The 16,176-nt window shown below is 38.9% G+C and overlaps 1 protein-coding gene across 2 annotated transcripts; it reads right to left on the bottom strand.

The window, feature by feature from the left end:
- Nucleotides 1-1,318: 1,318 nt before the first annotated feature.
- Nucleotides 1,319-5,409, bottom strand: LOC133807148 (uncharacterized). 2 transcript variants are annotated; one of them, XM_062245313.1, is made up of 5 exons: nucleotides 4,808-5,397; nucleotides 2,659-2,724; nucleotides 2,461-2,523; nucleotides 2,300-2,368; nucleotides 1,319-2,022 (listed from the first exon to the last, which is right to left on the bottom strand). In XM_062245313.1, exons 1-5 carry the CDS (start codon nucleotides 5,141-5,143, stop codon nucleotides 1,741-1,743), a joined length of 816 nt encoding a protein of 271 aa, XP_062101297.1. In that variant the 5' UTR covers nucleotides 5,144-5,397; the 3' UTR covers nucleotides 1,319-1,740. The 2 variants fall into 2 exon arrangements, with proteins under 2 accessions (XP_062101297.1, XP_062101298.1); XM_062245314.1 differs by lacking the exon at nucleotides 2,300-2,368 and having other exon boundaries at nucleotides 4,808-5,409.
- Nucleotides 5,410-16,176: the final 10,767 nt, after the last annotated feature.

Genomic DNA, 16,176 nt, shown 5'->3' on the forward strand with positions numbered 1-16,176 from the left:
AAGTTTTAGCCTGAGTTCATTCACTCAGCTCGGGTACAGCTAGCAAATAAATATACGGAGAAATAACCAAGGGAATGATATATGTTTATTATCCACGTGGACAACTCCAGTTTCATGTGGTCATGCGTGGTGTTAGGCGTCCTAGGTTTAACCCGAGCTACGGACACGAAGGCTATGAAGCGCGAGCTCAGAATATTAAAACAGTTGTTGAAGCACGAGCTTGGAGGAAATATCCAGCTAGTGGTAACTCTAGTATATTGCATATCCGCGGATCCCCAGAGACTCGGGATCCCTTTATACGTATATTTATGACCAACCTGTCATATTTAATATCTCATATATTAGGAGTACATTTACCTTGTGATCAGATCATATCCCAATATAAATGGAAATTATTTGTATTAAATGTAATAATTGTGTAAATGTGTGATTGACTCATGCGGTTACCCAAACCTGTCAATGAAATTCCCTTATAAATACTGGGAATATTGGACTGGAAAGAAGACCATTTTTTTCTGTAATACCGAAACTCTGCCAAAATAGAGAGTAAAACAGCAATAATATAGACTCGTGGACTAGGTGGATTTTAACCACATAAAAATCATGTGTTCTTGAGTGAATTTATTTATTTTTCATTACGGTTTATTAAGCACTAATTTACCCATATTATTTCTTAATACACTGTTAGCGAAAAACCGCATCAACAATATTATTTGGTCAATAGTGAGAAAATAACTTATTGAATAATTTATACAGAAGTTACAGCTAAAGCTAACAAAACTATCTTTTTAACTTTTTCTACAAATAATTTTTTGAAAAAGTTTTACAATAAACTTATTTATTATTTATTACTCAGAATAAAAATATTAAAAATAAATTAATATTATAATAAAATAAATCATTTTTAGTAAGTTTAAATTAACAAACCATATAATCCAAGACATCAATTTTCCATCATTTTGTTTCTAAATTTTAAATTTTGACAATTAAATTGAGTAATGCAATTCCTTTTCCATTTATTTTATCCCGTGACTAAAGAATGAGAAGAAGTTATTCTATTTATTGGTTCAAATTAGTCGTGCACAAGCAACGAACAAAACAAAGTTCTTAGACTACAAATTTGTTCATTTATAACGAAAGTTAATGAATATTAAATATATTCACGACGAATTTCTTTCTTCTTGTTCTTTTTATACTTCAAGTCTTAGAAATTGAAAATATTTCAAGTTAATTAAAAAAAACTAGATAGTTATATTTCTGTTAATATTAAATATTGTAACACGAATTTTCTAATTTTATATTCAAATTGATGGCTAGATTTTGGCTTCCAAAATATTGTTTTCCTTTAAGAAAGTCGGAATTTCTGTAAAGGAGTCGTCCAACTAATGTTTTTAACTACAAAGAATGTTACAATTAGGTCAAGCGGTCTGCATAAATCCAATAAGACGTAATATGTGGGATTACCCCAAAGAATACCTGAGGGTAGTAAACTGGACCTTCGAAGAAGTTTTGCATACTACACTACTCGACCCTCAAACTTTCTCCATGATTGATAGGCTGCCAATGCCCTTCTATGTTCCAAGACTTCGGATAACATCTAGAAACTTAAAGAAGAGACTAGTTCAATTTCTTAACGTGGTGTGCTTTCGGCCTCTGCAGTGTTGTTACATTAAACTTTGACGGATTTGAGCTAAGAGACCTTGTAAATTTGGAGAAGCTAAATAATCAAAACATGAGTTATCAGCTCCTACTAAACATGTCCATACACAAGTCTTCATCGTTTGGCTCGTTTGGCACTGAATTCAGATCTGGCAGGAAGTAGAAACTGTCACGGTCCAAGACAGCCTTTGATGCATCAGAAGAATCTGATCTTGGATGATCATGATCTATCACCTTAATGGGCAAGTTCGAAGAAACATCTCCAAAAGTAGAGGCTATTATTTGGTGTGGTCGAGTGGAAATTGCTCTCTTCAGGGGGCCATCAGCATCCACATATTTTGCAGAATTCTCACCAAACTCAAGCTGCACAAGAAGAAGAAAAAATGTCGTATACGGACACATGAAAACCACAAACAAGGTTACAAAAGTCACAGGTTAGTTCTTCCTTAAAGGGCTATAGTAATAATCATGTATACACATCATTTATATTGAGTGTAAAAACGACATAACTACGTACACAGCAGGAAATGCCATTTCCTATCCTCTACAGGTTAGGAGCCTAGAGTATAGATGGAAAACATGATAATAAATGAGGCCAAGACAAATTGGCAGCATAAGAGGATGAAGAAGGCTAAACCACCTTAATCCTCTTCAAGCTTTCATTTGTAGATCGCTGTTCCTTGAATGTTGCCCTTAGTTTTGTTAACTCCTGTTCCATACCCAAATTAATGAATAAAAAATGGAAATACAATCATAAAGGAGAGAGAGAGAGAGTGAGAGAAGGGAACACAATGATCCTACCTTTCTCAAATACACCCTTTCTTTGAGAAGTGAACTTTCCTCCTCTTTTAGTTCAGCAAATGTCTGCACAGAGTCAACAGTTCTCAATTAAAAACATAATTGAAGTCTCCAAATCAAACTAGTATGTTACTGACAAACCATATGCAACTACAAGACAGAATGGAATAATTTCAGGAATAAACGAGCCTTAGTATTCACCTTCTTGCGTCTTGATCTTCTGCTGGAACTGGTATTGCTACCCAATTCATTATTTGTAGCAGTACCCTGAAAATATTTTCAAAAAAATTGGAAACTAGGTTAGTAAAGACTTCATAACAACCAACAAGCACAACTATTTGAAAATTTTACAAATCAAACTCATTAATCCGCAGAACATGAATACTGATGAACCAACAAAGGAAAAAGGGAAAAGAGGAGAGAGAGAGAGAGAGTTGGGTCCAAATTGATTACAAGATCATTGTCAATAAAATAATAAGTAGAATCCAAGAACGGATTCGTATACAAGTCCCTCATAGTTTTAGATTGTTCAGCCAGTAACCAGTACCACTTTCCTACCAAGGTCACAGTTTCAAGCTACACCTACACACGTGCAACAAAAGAGACCCCAAAACTATTCTATTCAGAAAACGTGTCACAATGTTACATATCACCACATTTGGAAATGCATTGTGCAGACAGGTAATGTCTCCATCGAAACACACACAAAAAATATATATATATATATATGTAAATTACGAACTTTGGAGTAAAACAAAAAAAGGAAAGTTGCAAAACCCAATAATTTTAATAATAAAAGAACCAAAATTAACATATTAAACAAAATCGAACGTCACTCCTATCCTATGAAAACTTCCCATACCACCACCAATTGCAGTACCCAATAGCCCCAATTATTCTGTACCCGGTCTCCAATCAATTTTTCTCATTACCAATTCATTCATTTGATCCACTATACTTCATCTCACATATCATCAACCACGTGGCAACACATGATGGAATCCAATCTTTACATATAATATCTTATAATATCTTAAAAAAGGAAAAAGAAATGGTCATTCGTTCTTCTGTAAAACGTACTGAGGTCACGTGACATGTCCACATGCCATTCATTCCTCATTTGTTCTAAAATATATATCTATATATAAAAATAATTAATAACAATAAAATTAAAATTGCTCTTCCTTGCTTGCTGACAACTCGTGGAATCTAACAACCACACACAAAAAAAATAACATTAGTTATCAATTTAAGAGCCTTAATCATGACCATCGTCCTCGACCACCGGATCTCCGGATCCAAAAACTCAAATCTACAAATCGAAGGCTCACAGTCACAATCGTCATCCAGAAAATGGAACTGGGTACAAAATTGATATTTTCGAGACGCTTTTGACAAAAAAAAAGTCATTGACAAAACGGGACCTACAGCTGAGATAAAGAAGAAAGCTCCACGCAAAAGTCCGGTACATACGCGCGCACCGAATCATATGTCTCTCCCAACAACACCCAAAAGGAAGTAACACCCACGAACTACACATCGCAAAACCAGCCAAACCTCCAAACATCCCTCCCTCTCCGCCTCGTTACATACGGGCCCACTCTACTTTTTCCGATGGGCCCACGTCAGCGCACCCATATGAAACCTTTTCGTACCCGAAATGACCTTTGGCCCGATTGGAACTTTTGACTCGGGTCGATGTAATTTCGTCAACAAACAAAGAGAAAAACCACGAAAAAAACCGAGGGAGAGGAGATCGTAAAAGAGGCGAGAAGAAAACGCAAACTGCTTACAATATACTGACATCATCATCGGATGAAGACGGGGGTATTTCGGTCCATCAACATTTAATAAACCGTAATTCCCAACATTTTATCACCGTCGGCGGAGGCCGGCGACAGAGTCTTTAATTACCGAGAGGAGAAAATCTAAAAGGGGTGGCACAAAAAGACAGATGAGCCCTTGTCGCATCTGACGGGAGTTATTTTTGCATAGTACGACAAAGGGGGGCCTGATCTAAATAAGAAAACACGGGATTATTTTTTTTTAAATTAAAAAAAGGAAAACAGGTAGTAAATCAAGAAATAAAGCATGGGCAAAATGGTCAGATGGTCACAGAACCACCTCCTTAAGGAACGAATGTCTCGTCGGTAAGGGGTGAGTACAACAGCCCAGGAAAAAAATAACACTTTCAACATCTGAACCGCTAAGCTTACCAGGTACCACCCACTGATGCCACAGTAAGTACTATTCTGGTCAACTTAAAAACAAAAGAAGTCAGCTCCGTTATGGAGCCATGAATCTAACACATCGCCACCGAGAGAGAGAGAAGAGAGGAAGAGAGCAGAACCTTGGATCTGGAGTGAGAAGGGGAGCGGTTGGCGGGACGGCTGGACTCTTCGAAGCCATCGGCGGTGGCTGAAGGGGAAGCGCCACCGCTCCAGGAAAGCGGCGTGGTAGGACTACATCTGGTTGAATCGGCTTGCTTCCTTTGCGAAACGGCGCCGTCGCACCTGAGTGCTCTCGACCTAGGAAGCCTGACAGTCCAAGTTAGCGGAAACATCGTGGGCAGCTGAGGATGAGATTTGAGAGGTGACGCCGCCTGAGACTGCTTGAGGCGAACCAGAAGCTCCACAACGAGGGTGTCGTCGGACATGGCCGCTCGCATCCACTCGTCTTTCACCATCACTCGAACAAGCTGCTGTGAGAGAAGAGAGAGATAGAAAGTAGGTGTAGCCTGGGTTTTTTAGAGAGAGAAACAGTAGAAGAGGAAGAATGAGAAAAGAGGGTGGCGGATGAATGAGAGAGAAAAGTTTAATATAGAGAATGACTAACAAAATCGGTTCTTATAAATGTGAATGTGAGTATTTATAAAAATAAAATAAAGAGATAGAGAGAGAGAAGAGAGAGAGGTGGTGTTTTTTGTGTGGTGGTGAAGTTGGAGTAGATTCCAGTTATTCGTTTTCTCTTCTTCGTTGTTTGTTGAGGTTGGGTGGGCCTTAGAAGAGTTAGAGGGTTCTGACTCTTTCTTTTTTTTCTTTTTTAAATTTAATTTTCTGAGTTGTCTATGTTAGGACCCACAAATTCCACGTGGTAATGGTCTTTTGAGTTTCGTTTCAGCCTCTCTAGGGCTCCGCAAACCGATCACCGAACACCGTTCCGCGCGCCTCCTTTTGATTACGAACGAGCATAATAGATAGAATTAATGGAGAATTGATCCATCATCGTCACAATCGTTCTCTTTTATTTGTGTAATAGGTTTTGTTTTCTAATTCTCTTCAAATACTCCCTATATATTATAGTATTTAAATTCTCTTCGAGATAATGTCTGGTCCACGACGACGACGACGGAGGAATTGAGATCTCTCCTCTCTTGAGTTTTCCTTTCCTTTCTTCTAAAATAAAAAATCTTTTATTTTTATCTAAATAACATATGTCATCTGAAAATAACGTAGTTTTAATAAAAAAACGTAGTTTCTTTTCTTTTGTGGGGTAAAGTAAAATATTGTTAGAAAAATTCAAGTATTGATGCCACCTTAATTAGTTGAGCTTTTGTTAAGAGTCTTAAACACATCTTAAGTCTACCATAAAGACCACTCAAATACGTGAATATGTGACTTAAAATTTTCGTACATAAATTATTAAAAAGGTTTATATTTTTTTTTATTCATGTTTTGTTTTATTATAGATTGCACCTTATGATTTATGTTTTGATAAATTACTTTTTTGATCATGTATTATATAAAATTGTTCAAATAAACTTCTAAACATGATTTTAATAATAGTTTTTTGAACCAAAATACAAAATAATTGATCAAACTAATAATTTAGAACAAAAACACAATTATTCCACCTAATAATTGTGTTGTCATATTCAATTTTTTCTTCATCAAAATTGAATTTATGAGTCTATTTGAATTATTTTATAAAATATAGAGTCCAAAAAATAATTTGTTTAAAGACAAGGTCCAAACAAGTAATGTGACAAAATACAGGATCCAAAAAAATATAAATTCTTAATAAAATTAAAGTTTTTTATTAAAAAATATATAATTATTTATAAAAAGCTAAGTGTTTTTTTAATTTATCCTAATTTGGCATTTGATTTAGTATAAATTACAAAATTAAGTCTATTTTTATTGAAGAAAAAAAACACTAAATTCAAGTCATATTTTACCATTGGTCTTATTTAGTGTTGACGTGTTTTTTTTACCAACAATGGATTAAGAAATCCGAAAATAGAGAGATTAAGTTTTTGCTAAACCGTAATTGGATAAATAAAAAAGTATTAAGATCACACACACTTTTTACGTGGTTAAAATTCACCTAGTCCACGAGTCACTCTTATTAATTTGTTTGTTTCTCACCATGAAATTTTCCGTCACAATTTCACCAGAGTTTCAGTATACAAAATGTTCTCTCCCTTTCTGTCCATTCTCCCCTATATTTATAAGGAATTCTGTCTGGAAGTTTGGGTAACCGTGCATAAATGTGGTAGCATACATTTTTGGGTAACTTCTCATTTACAAAAATATATTAATGCTGATTGATTATATGCCCCCAATATCGGTAATAAATACAGAATAATACCTGAGCATTAATGAGTGTATAAGGAATCTTCAAGTCTTTAGGGATCTTTCACTGTGCGTCATGATCAGGCTTCCGCGAGCTGAACAGTTCCTTCGAGCTGGGTGTCGAAGAACTAACCTGAACTGACACGGGTCACATTCAGAGTTTCACGAAGGCGATCTAGCTATCGCGCATCTCGAACTAAGTTGTTGGCGCAAGAGGCAATCTGGAAACTATTTGGTTGTCGTAAGCTGTCAAGTTTGACTCAAGCTGCTCACTCCAAAGTTAGCTAGATGTTCTATATGTACGCTTTCTTCATATGCTTGTCTGTCAGTTGTACCCCATGCTAATTACTTATGTTCGTATTTATTTTGGAGTACAACATTTGCCCAAAATTTGAGGGTTTTTAGGTTCAGTTCTAGGTTGCTTAAGGGTCACGGTTTCTCGAGTTGTTTTGCATTAAACTGCTTTTCCAAAAAGGTACTGGGTCTGAAACGTGAATCTCGAAGTATCAGGGGTTTCCCTAGGTTACAACGCGTGGTCACTCTAACACCCTACTAATCAGGAACCGTTATGACGTGTGTTTAAAATAGTGTTGGATCGCTAAACGAGTCATTTGTACTAAAACATATGATTAAGTAACTAATGGTTCATGTATTAAAAATTTTGGTCAAAGGAATAAACATTTCAATTAAAAACTTTAGTCTTTGCATGGGATCCCAAAAATAGAAGTTGAAAAGTTGTTTACAACTCAAGGATTACAAAATAAGCTGCCCTAAGCGGCAAAACAGGGTTCAACCCTAGTTCCTCTGTGATATCTCGGCCATGGTAGTCGAGCAGATTGCATATGTACACACCGCCCCAAATGCTCTCCAACTCATGGCTGGCCAAGCTTCTCCTTACCTTTACCTGCACCACATAACACTCGTGAGCCAAGGTTCAGCAAAAAAACATATTTAAACAGATTCAGATAATCAACAGAATATAAACAACATGCTTAACAGTAATAACTGTAACCAATTAGACACATTGTACAAGTATGCGACCACAGAGTCAAACAAGTGCGTAGCACACTTCTGGCATCCGAGCCAAACAAGTGCATAATACACTTCCAGGGTGGCCTAGCCATAATGGCATGCGTTATGCACGCATAGTGCCAACCACGGCTTATAAGTTGAGCTTTCCAATCAGGAACAATCATACATATAATATATTCATCATATAAACAAATACAACTCATTCTAGTGTGCTTAAACAGAGATTCACAGGCACAATTATAATCATGTTCATTAATGGGGGCTCGAGCCCTAATCATATTTACATTTCACAATCGGCCCAAGCCATAATCATATTTACATTTAACAACCGGGTCAAGCCCTAATCACGTATCTCACGCATCAGGTGCAGTTTTCTTACCTCGAGCTTTGTGCGAATAACGAAACGACCCCAAGCGCTATCCCCGACCCAAGCCTGGCGGAAACCCTAGTCACAATACAAGTATACGTTCATCAAGAATCAACCCTAGGTCCCGAGTGCCAATCTAAACTCTAACACTCCAAAACCACTTTTCCCAGTTAACGGGGCACTAAAAAAGCCCCGAGCCCCAAGCGGTCTCTCAACTGAATTCCCGAGCCCCCAGGCTTTACTCTCAAAATTCAGCAAATCAGCCGTTCAGGGCACCTAGCGCGGTCGTGCCCATAGAAAAATTGGGTTTTCTAGGGCATTAGCGCGGTCGCACCCCTCAACTCGAGACCCAAATGGAATTTCAATTCCACTCTATCTAGGACACTAACGTGGTCGCACTACAACCTAGCGCAGTCGCGCTAGGTCACCAGAAACCCAAAAATTGCCCAGAACATAGGTGTTCTTCCCAAAATTCTCCCTTCACGATTCCCTACCACAACTCACCCGAATTTTTGACTAAGACTGGTATTCCCAACCATATTTTGACTACAAAATACCCCATACAACCTAAATGAACCATCAACAACAACAATTAACCACAAAATTACAACAAAAACCTCTTAAAACCCCAAAACAAAAGACTTTGATCTCAAGAGCATTCAAAGTAATTCAAAACCTTACAACAGAGGAATTACTCACTGAAATTTCGAATCCCCTAGGTTGGTGATGGTCCAAGCAACCTCTAGTCCCTTCCACAAGCCTAACTCCCATTCAATGTCCTCAAAATTCCAGCTTGGTCTAGCCTTGGAGTCTCCTTGAGTGCTCTTCCAAAATGCTCCAAAATCTCAATAGAAGTGCTTGAACGTGACTAAGTGTTCAGCTGCCTATTGCTTTCTAATGTGGTCAAATGACCATATTTCCCTTTGCCCCATTTAACCTCAAAGGTTACTCCCAAGGGCAATTTAGTCTTTTGGCATAATTCCCGCTAATCTCAAATTACCCCACATAATTCCAAATAAATCTATCAAACCAAATATTCATCAATTAACTCGTTTTAGTCAATAATTTTCGATAATTTACCAAATTACAAAAATACCCCTAAGCTCACCCTAAGCCGAATATTTTACCCCGTTGTGACTTTTCTGCTAACTTGCTCACTAGGATCGCCTCGTGCCAAGTAACTCAAATATATCCACATAATAATGTGGTCACAATTATAAATCACACATATTTACTATTGTACCCTTAGTGGGTCAAAATTACGAAAATGTCATTCTAATAAGAAACGGGCCAACATGCATATTTAATACACTTAACACATGCAAGCATAATCATATCATAATTCAATTCACACAATTCACATAATAATATGCTCATAACACATAAACACATAATTAACTCAATTATTGCCTCTTGGCCCCATAATCAAAGCACTAAGCCATATTAGGGAAGTTGAAGCGTTACAATTATCCCACCCCCCCCTTACAGAAATTTCGTCCTTGAAATTTTACCTGAACAGCTCGGGATACTGATCTTGCATATTTGATTCTAGTTTCCAGGTCGCCTCCTCGACCTTGCTATTCCCCCATAATACCTTAACCAAATGTATGGTTTTATTCCTCAGGACTTTGTCCTTCTTGTCTAATATCTGGACTGCCTACTCCACATAGGATAAGTCTGTCTGCAACTTCAAATCTTCATAACTCAATCCATGAGCCTCATCAGAGATAAACTTTCGTAACATCAAAATATGAAATACATTATGCACGAATTACAATGTTGGAGGTAAGGCCAATCTATAGGCCACCTAACCAATCCTCTCTAGGATCTTGAAAGGTTCTACAAATCTAGGGCTCAACTTGCCCTTCTTCCCAAATATTTTCACTCCCTTCAGTGGTGAAACTCTAAGGAAGACATAGTGTCCCACTTGGAACTCCACGTTCTTGCACTTCGGGTCTGAATAGCTTTTCTATTTACTCTATGATGCAAACATCCGAGCTCTAATCTTTTCGATGGCCTCATTGGTCCTCTGAACTGCTTCAGGACATAAGTATTTCTGTTCACCCATCTCATCCCAGTAAATGGGAGATCTATAGATCCGACTCTTGTATCTCAGTAAACCCATATCTAATACTGTATAGTCCCTAGCTACTCCAGCTAGGACATCCCCTTTAATCTTCATCAGCTGTGACTCTTTCAACTGACTCTCCTTTATCCTTTCTAGAAGAGTAGACTGCAGGGTAATGTTGGCTAACTGGCCCACCACTAACTCTATCCTTGCTCTAGCCATATCCTCTGCCAATTCCTTGGATATCTGCCTCAAACTATACAATTGTCCCGGACCTTTCCAATTTAAGGCATCTGCCACCACGTTGGTTTTTCCTGGATGATAAAGGATTTCACAGTCATAATCCTTCACCAGTTCTAACCAACACCTTTGCCTCATATTGAAATCCTTCTGTGTAAAAAAGTACTTGAAACTCTTGTGGTCAATGTATATCTCACACTTCTCTCCATAAAGGTAATGCCTCCATACCTTTAATGCAAAGACCATTGTTGCTAACTCCAGATCATGAGTAGGGTACCTTTGCTCATATTCCTTCAACTAACATGATGCATAAGCAATTACATTCCCTGCCTGCATAAGGACATGACCTAACCCTTGTCTTGAGGCATCGCAGTAAACCATAAACTTCTCTTAATCTGTCGGAAGACTCAAAATTGGAGCGGTAATCAAACGCTGCTTCAACTCCTGGAAGCTATTCTCACATCTATCTGATCACGCAAACTTCTGGATCTTGCGTGTCAACTCTGTCAATAGGGTAGCTATCCTTGAGAACCCTTCACAAACCGCCTGTAATAACCCACCAATCCAAGGAAGCTTCTGATCTCTGAGGCATTCCATGTGTAACGTCCCAAATTCCTTGATATGGCTTAGTGCCTAGGTTAGGAGGCCAGGAAGGCAATAACTGATTTAATGCATTATTATGTGATTATGTGAGCTGTATTATTATATGGTTGTATTTGTTTATTTATGTGCATGTATGTGATATATGGGTGAGACCACTTTATTATGTGGATATATTTGAGCTATTCGTCATGAGATGATCCCAGGAAGCAAGTTAGCGGTTTAGTCATAACGGGGTTAATTGCCGGGCTCGGGGTGAGCCTATGGGTAATTTGGTACTTAGTACATTACCGGGATTGAGCGGGTAATGGGAAACGATTTGATAATTATTTGAGGATATTGGAAGTAACAGGAATTGTGAGACGTTAATTATGATTAACGAGGTAGGTGGTAATGACAAAATTGCCCTTGGGTGGCTTTGAGGGATTAGGTTGGCCCTAGGGGCATTTTAGTCATTTTAGGTTCTATAGATAGACACAGCAAGGGGGGAAACCGTGGAATGAACCACATAAACAGGGTACTCTCCTTTTCTCTCTCTCGGTTTGTTTTTTGAGGCTAAAGTTAGAGGATTCAAGCTTGAGGATTTAAGGCTTAGGGTTTAAGATTGAGTTGCAGCAGCTAGAAGGATTCAATTCCTAGTTGAGGTGAGGTTTACAACTCTGTTAATTGGTTTCAGTTATGTTTGAACTTGAGAGTTTAAGATTTTGAATTGAGTATTTGGTGGTTTTTTAAGTGTTATAAAGCTTGGATGTTATTGCTAGATTGGTGGTAATGTTGTGTTGAGGTTTGGTTTTGATTTTCGGATTGATTTGAAGTATTTTAGGCTGAGTTTGAATTGAAGAAAATGCAGGGGAGCTGGGTTCGCGGGGTAAAGTCGCGACTGAGTTCTTGGGTGTCGTGACCTGAGCGAATCCCAAAGCTTTGTTGGGGCTCTGTCTGCATGGCATGCCGCGACCCTCAAGGGCAAGTCGCAGCCCGCCCCTGGCACCTAGATAGGGGGGCTATCTGTTTGGGAGGTGCGCTGTGGCCCTTGGGGGCAGGTCGTGGTCCGCCTATTATTTTTGAGCCAATGTTGGTTTTAAGAGCGAGTTTTCAAACATTAAGGGTCAGGATCAAATCTACTACCCGATTTGGTAGAGTTCGAGGTCCCAGGGGCTAAGACTTGGTCCGGGAACCTTTTATTACTCATTTTATTTATGGGATTATTATATTTGGTTATGATTAGGTTACCGCTAAGGGCCAAAGGTCAGGATCATTCTCAAGGGTTGTTCTTAACTTATTTTACGCTCAAGCCTGAGGTAAGAAAACTGCACTCATTATGTGACATACATGATTATTGATGAAGCATGTTGAGTGCTCTATATATGGATATATGTTGCATCATGAATGCTTGGTTGCATTGTTTACTTAAGAAACGCATTGACTTATCAGTCAGAAACGGCAATAGTGATGGTCGTGAAGCTCTGACTTATCAGTTAGGAACGACAATAGTGTCCCATGTACAATTTAACATTTTTAATGACATATCCATTCCTTTTTTACCAAAATTTTAACCCTGGCTGTTAATAACACTTAGATACACATTTATGGCCTAAAGACTCGTTTAGCGAGTTAAGCACTATTTAACACAGTGTGACGGTCCTGGCTTCCCAGGGCGTTACACCTTGGCCTTGGCCAATCTATGACTGCCCCAATCTTAGATGGGTCCACCTTGATTCCATCTCTGCTAACAATGCTACCCAAGAAAGTCACCTGAGGTAACCAAAACTCACACTTCCTAAAATTTGCAAACAGTTTGTGCTCTCTCAGCCTCTGTAAGACCAACCTAAGATGTTGCTCGTGCTCTCCCTCTGACTGCGAATAAACTAGGATATCATCGATAAAGATGATATCAAACCGATCCAGATAATTTTTGAACACCCTGTTCATCAGATCAATAAAAAAATTTGGGGCATTAGTCAAACCAAATGACATGATGAGAAACTCATAATGCCCAAGTGCGAAAAGCTATCTTTGGTATGTCTTCCTCCTTGATCCTCAACTTAGGATAACCAGATCGAAGATCTATCTTTGAAAATACCATTTTACTGTGCAACTGATCAAACAGGTCATCTATCCTTGGCAGAGGATACCTGTTCTTAATGGTTAACTTATTCAGTTCTCTGTACTCAATGCACATCATCGGAGAACCATCCTTCTTCTTCACAAATAGGACTGGCGCACCCCATGATGAGAAACTGGGTCTAATAAAACCCAAGTCTAACAACTCATGTAACTATACCTACAGTTCCTTCAACTCTGTTGGGGCCATTATGTATGGTGCCTTAGACACTGGCTCTGTCCCTGGTGACAACTCAATAACAAATTCTATCTCTCTGTGTGGCAGCAACCCTGACAATTCCTTTGGAAACACATCTAGGAATTCACAGACCAATCTAGTCTCTTTTGGTCCCACTGGCACGACTTGAGTGGTATCCACCACACTGACTAGGAATCCTATGCAACCACCTCGCAATAGGTCTCTAGCCCTCAATGCTAAAATCATGGGTACACAGGGTCCATGAACAGTGCCAACAAATACAAAGGGATCCTCACCCTCAGGCTCAAACGTTACTATTTTCTTTTAACAATCAATGGTTGCCCTATGTCTAGCTAACCAGTCCATTCCCATAATCATGTTAAAGTCGGTCATGGCTAGCTCAATCAAATCAACTGACAACTCTCTTCCATCCACTGTCGCCGGTAATGATCTGACCCATCTCCTAGAGACCACCAACTCCCATGTAGGTAATAAGGTTTCAAACCTAACAGTATAATAATCACATGGCCTACACAGTCTATCAATTACTCTACTAGAAACAAAGGAGTGTGTAGCACCAGAATCAATCAGTACAGAATAAGAAGTGTCAGCACTAGAAAGTTGACCTGTCACTACTGAGGGACTAGCCTCAACCTCTGCCTGCATCAGTGCGAACATTGTAGCTGGAGTCAAGTTGTCCTCCTTTTTTGGCTCATCTTTCTTCATCCTTGGGCAGTCTTTCTTTAGATGCCCCACTATTCCACACAAAAAGCAAGCCTTCGCCCAACACTCTCCTAGATGAGGTCTTCTACATCTGGCACACTCTGGATACGTCCTCCAGACCTCATTGCCGCCACAGTACACCTCGTGGCCTCTTATCGGGGCCTGAAGCTAAAACAACATATGGGGTCTTCCTTTTCTGGTCACTAGGGCCTCCACCCCTACCAGATCCTGTAAAGGGAGGTCCCATCATCCTGGTATCCCTTATGGCCGCATTCTCACACAATATATTATTTTCAACGCTCACTGTAGTAAGGGTTCTCTCTACTGCCTGAGCGTATCTCGCCACTCCAGGCACTGTAGTAATTCTAACATCCCGGGCTATCATAGAATTCAGTTTACTAAGAAATCTCTCCTTCATAGTCACATCCGTAGGCACCAATTCCATAGCAAACTTGGCTAGTCTATCAATCTTCAAGGCATATTTTGTTACTGACATATTTCCCTGAACCAGACTATTGAATTCATCTGCCTTCGCATCTCTCACTGCATCATTATAATATTTTTCATTAAACACATCTCTGAACTCTTCCCAATTCATTGTGGTTACATCCCGAGTTTGGGACACCACCTCCCACCAGATTTGGGTATCCTCCCAAAACATGTACGTGGCACAAGCCACCCTCTCATTACCCACCACCCTCATAAAGTGTAGGATGGATGTGATCATGCTCATCCATTGCTCAGCCTTGAGTGGATTTGCGCTACCCTCAAAATTCAGAGGGTGCTATTTCCTGAACTGTTCATATAGCAGTTCCCAACGGTTCTCTTTCTTTGGCTACTGTTGTACGGCCGGTACTATGGCAGCAGGTGGTGCTACTGACGTAGCGTTCCCTGCCGGAATTTGCAGCTATCTCAATTGGAGAATTTCTTCTTCCTACCTCTGTAGCCTAGATTACATATCAGCAAGCATCTGTTGCTAGTTCTCAGGGACTGGCGGAGGGTTTTAACCTTGGTCGTTATTTCTGACCTAATTTTCAGTGCTAGCTGGCTCATTTGATTGCCCTGGAAGCATACTTCCAAGTCTATCTACAATCAATGTCTTGGCTCATCAGGCAATAATAACAATATTTCATGGCATACCATGGTCCAAAACTGATCAAATAAGCATTCACATGCATCGACAATGCTAATAAGCATTCCAATAGCTTCACACATATACATTCATGCTAATAAGCATGGCGATTCATATTCATGTTCAATTAGGGTGCTAATAAGCACGTTTTTAACATTCACAATCATGAGCAGTGCTAATAAGCACATTCCTGGCATTCATATGCATAACATAATGTTATTAAGTGTTTCTAGCATTCAAGAGCAATAATGATGCTAATAAGCATTTCATTAGCATTTACAATCAGCAATTGTGCTAATAAGCACATCTTTAACATGCGTAAACACAATCAAGGGCCATGCCCTATCAGAATAGCTCATGCTTCCTAATTAGAAATGCAGGAAAGGCATATATATTACACTTAAGCAATTACATGCATAACTATATTAATAATTACCAAACCCTGAGTCGAGCTTGTCATTAGTGGCGAGTGTACATGCCTAGTCCGTCATCAGAAACCCTTAAACCTTGGTAGCTCTGATACCAAGTTGTAACACCCTACTAATCAGGGACTGTTACGATGTGTGTTAAAATAGTGTTGGACTCGCTAAATGAGTCATTTGGACTAAAACATGTGATTAAGTAACTAATGGTTCATGTATTAAAATTTTTGGTCAAAGGGATAAACATTTCCATTAATAACTT

The sequence above is a fragment of the Humulus lupulus genome, chromosome X (genome assembly GCF_963169125.1).
Source record: "Humulus lupulus chromosome X, drHumLupu1.1, whole genome shotgun sequence".
Lineage (NCBI taxonomy): Eukaryota > Viridiplantae > Streptophyta > Magnoliopsida > Rosales > Cannabaceae > Humulus > Humulus lupulus.

Bases quoted from the DNA above. Each gene is read 5' to 3' on its own strand.
- LOC133807148 (XM_062245313.1), bottom strand. From the start codon at position 5,143: ATGGTGAAAGACGAGTGGATGCGAGCGGCCATGTCCGACGACACCCTC. The intron at 2,369-2,460 runs GTAGGATCATTG...GGTATGGAACAG, and splicing joins AAAGGGTGTATTTGAGAAAG to GAGTTAACAAAACTAAGGGC. The intron at 2,023-2,299 runs GTGGTTTAGCCT...CTTCTTGTGCAG, and splicing joins AAAGCTTGAAGAGGATTAAG to CTTGAGTTTGGTGAGAATTC.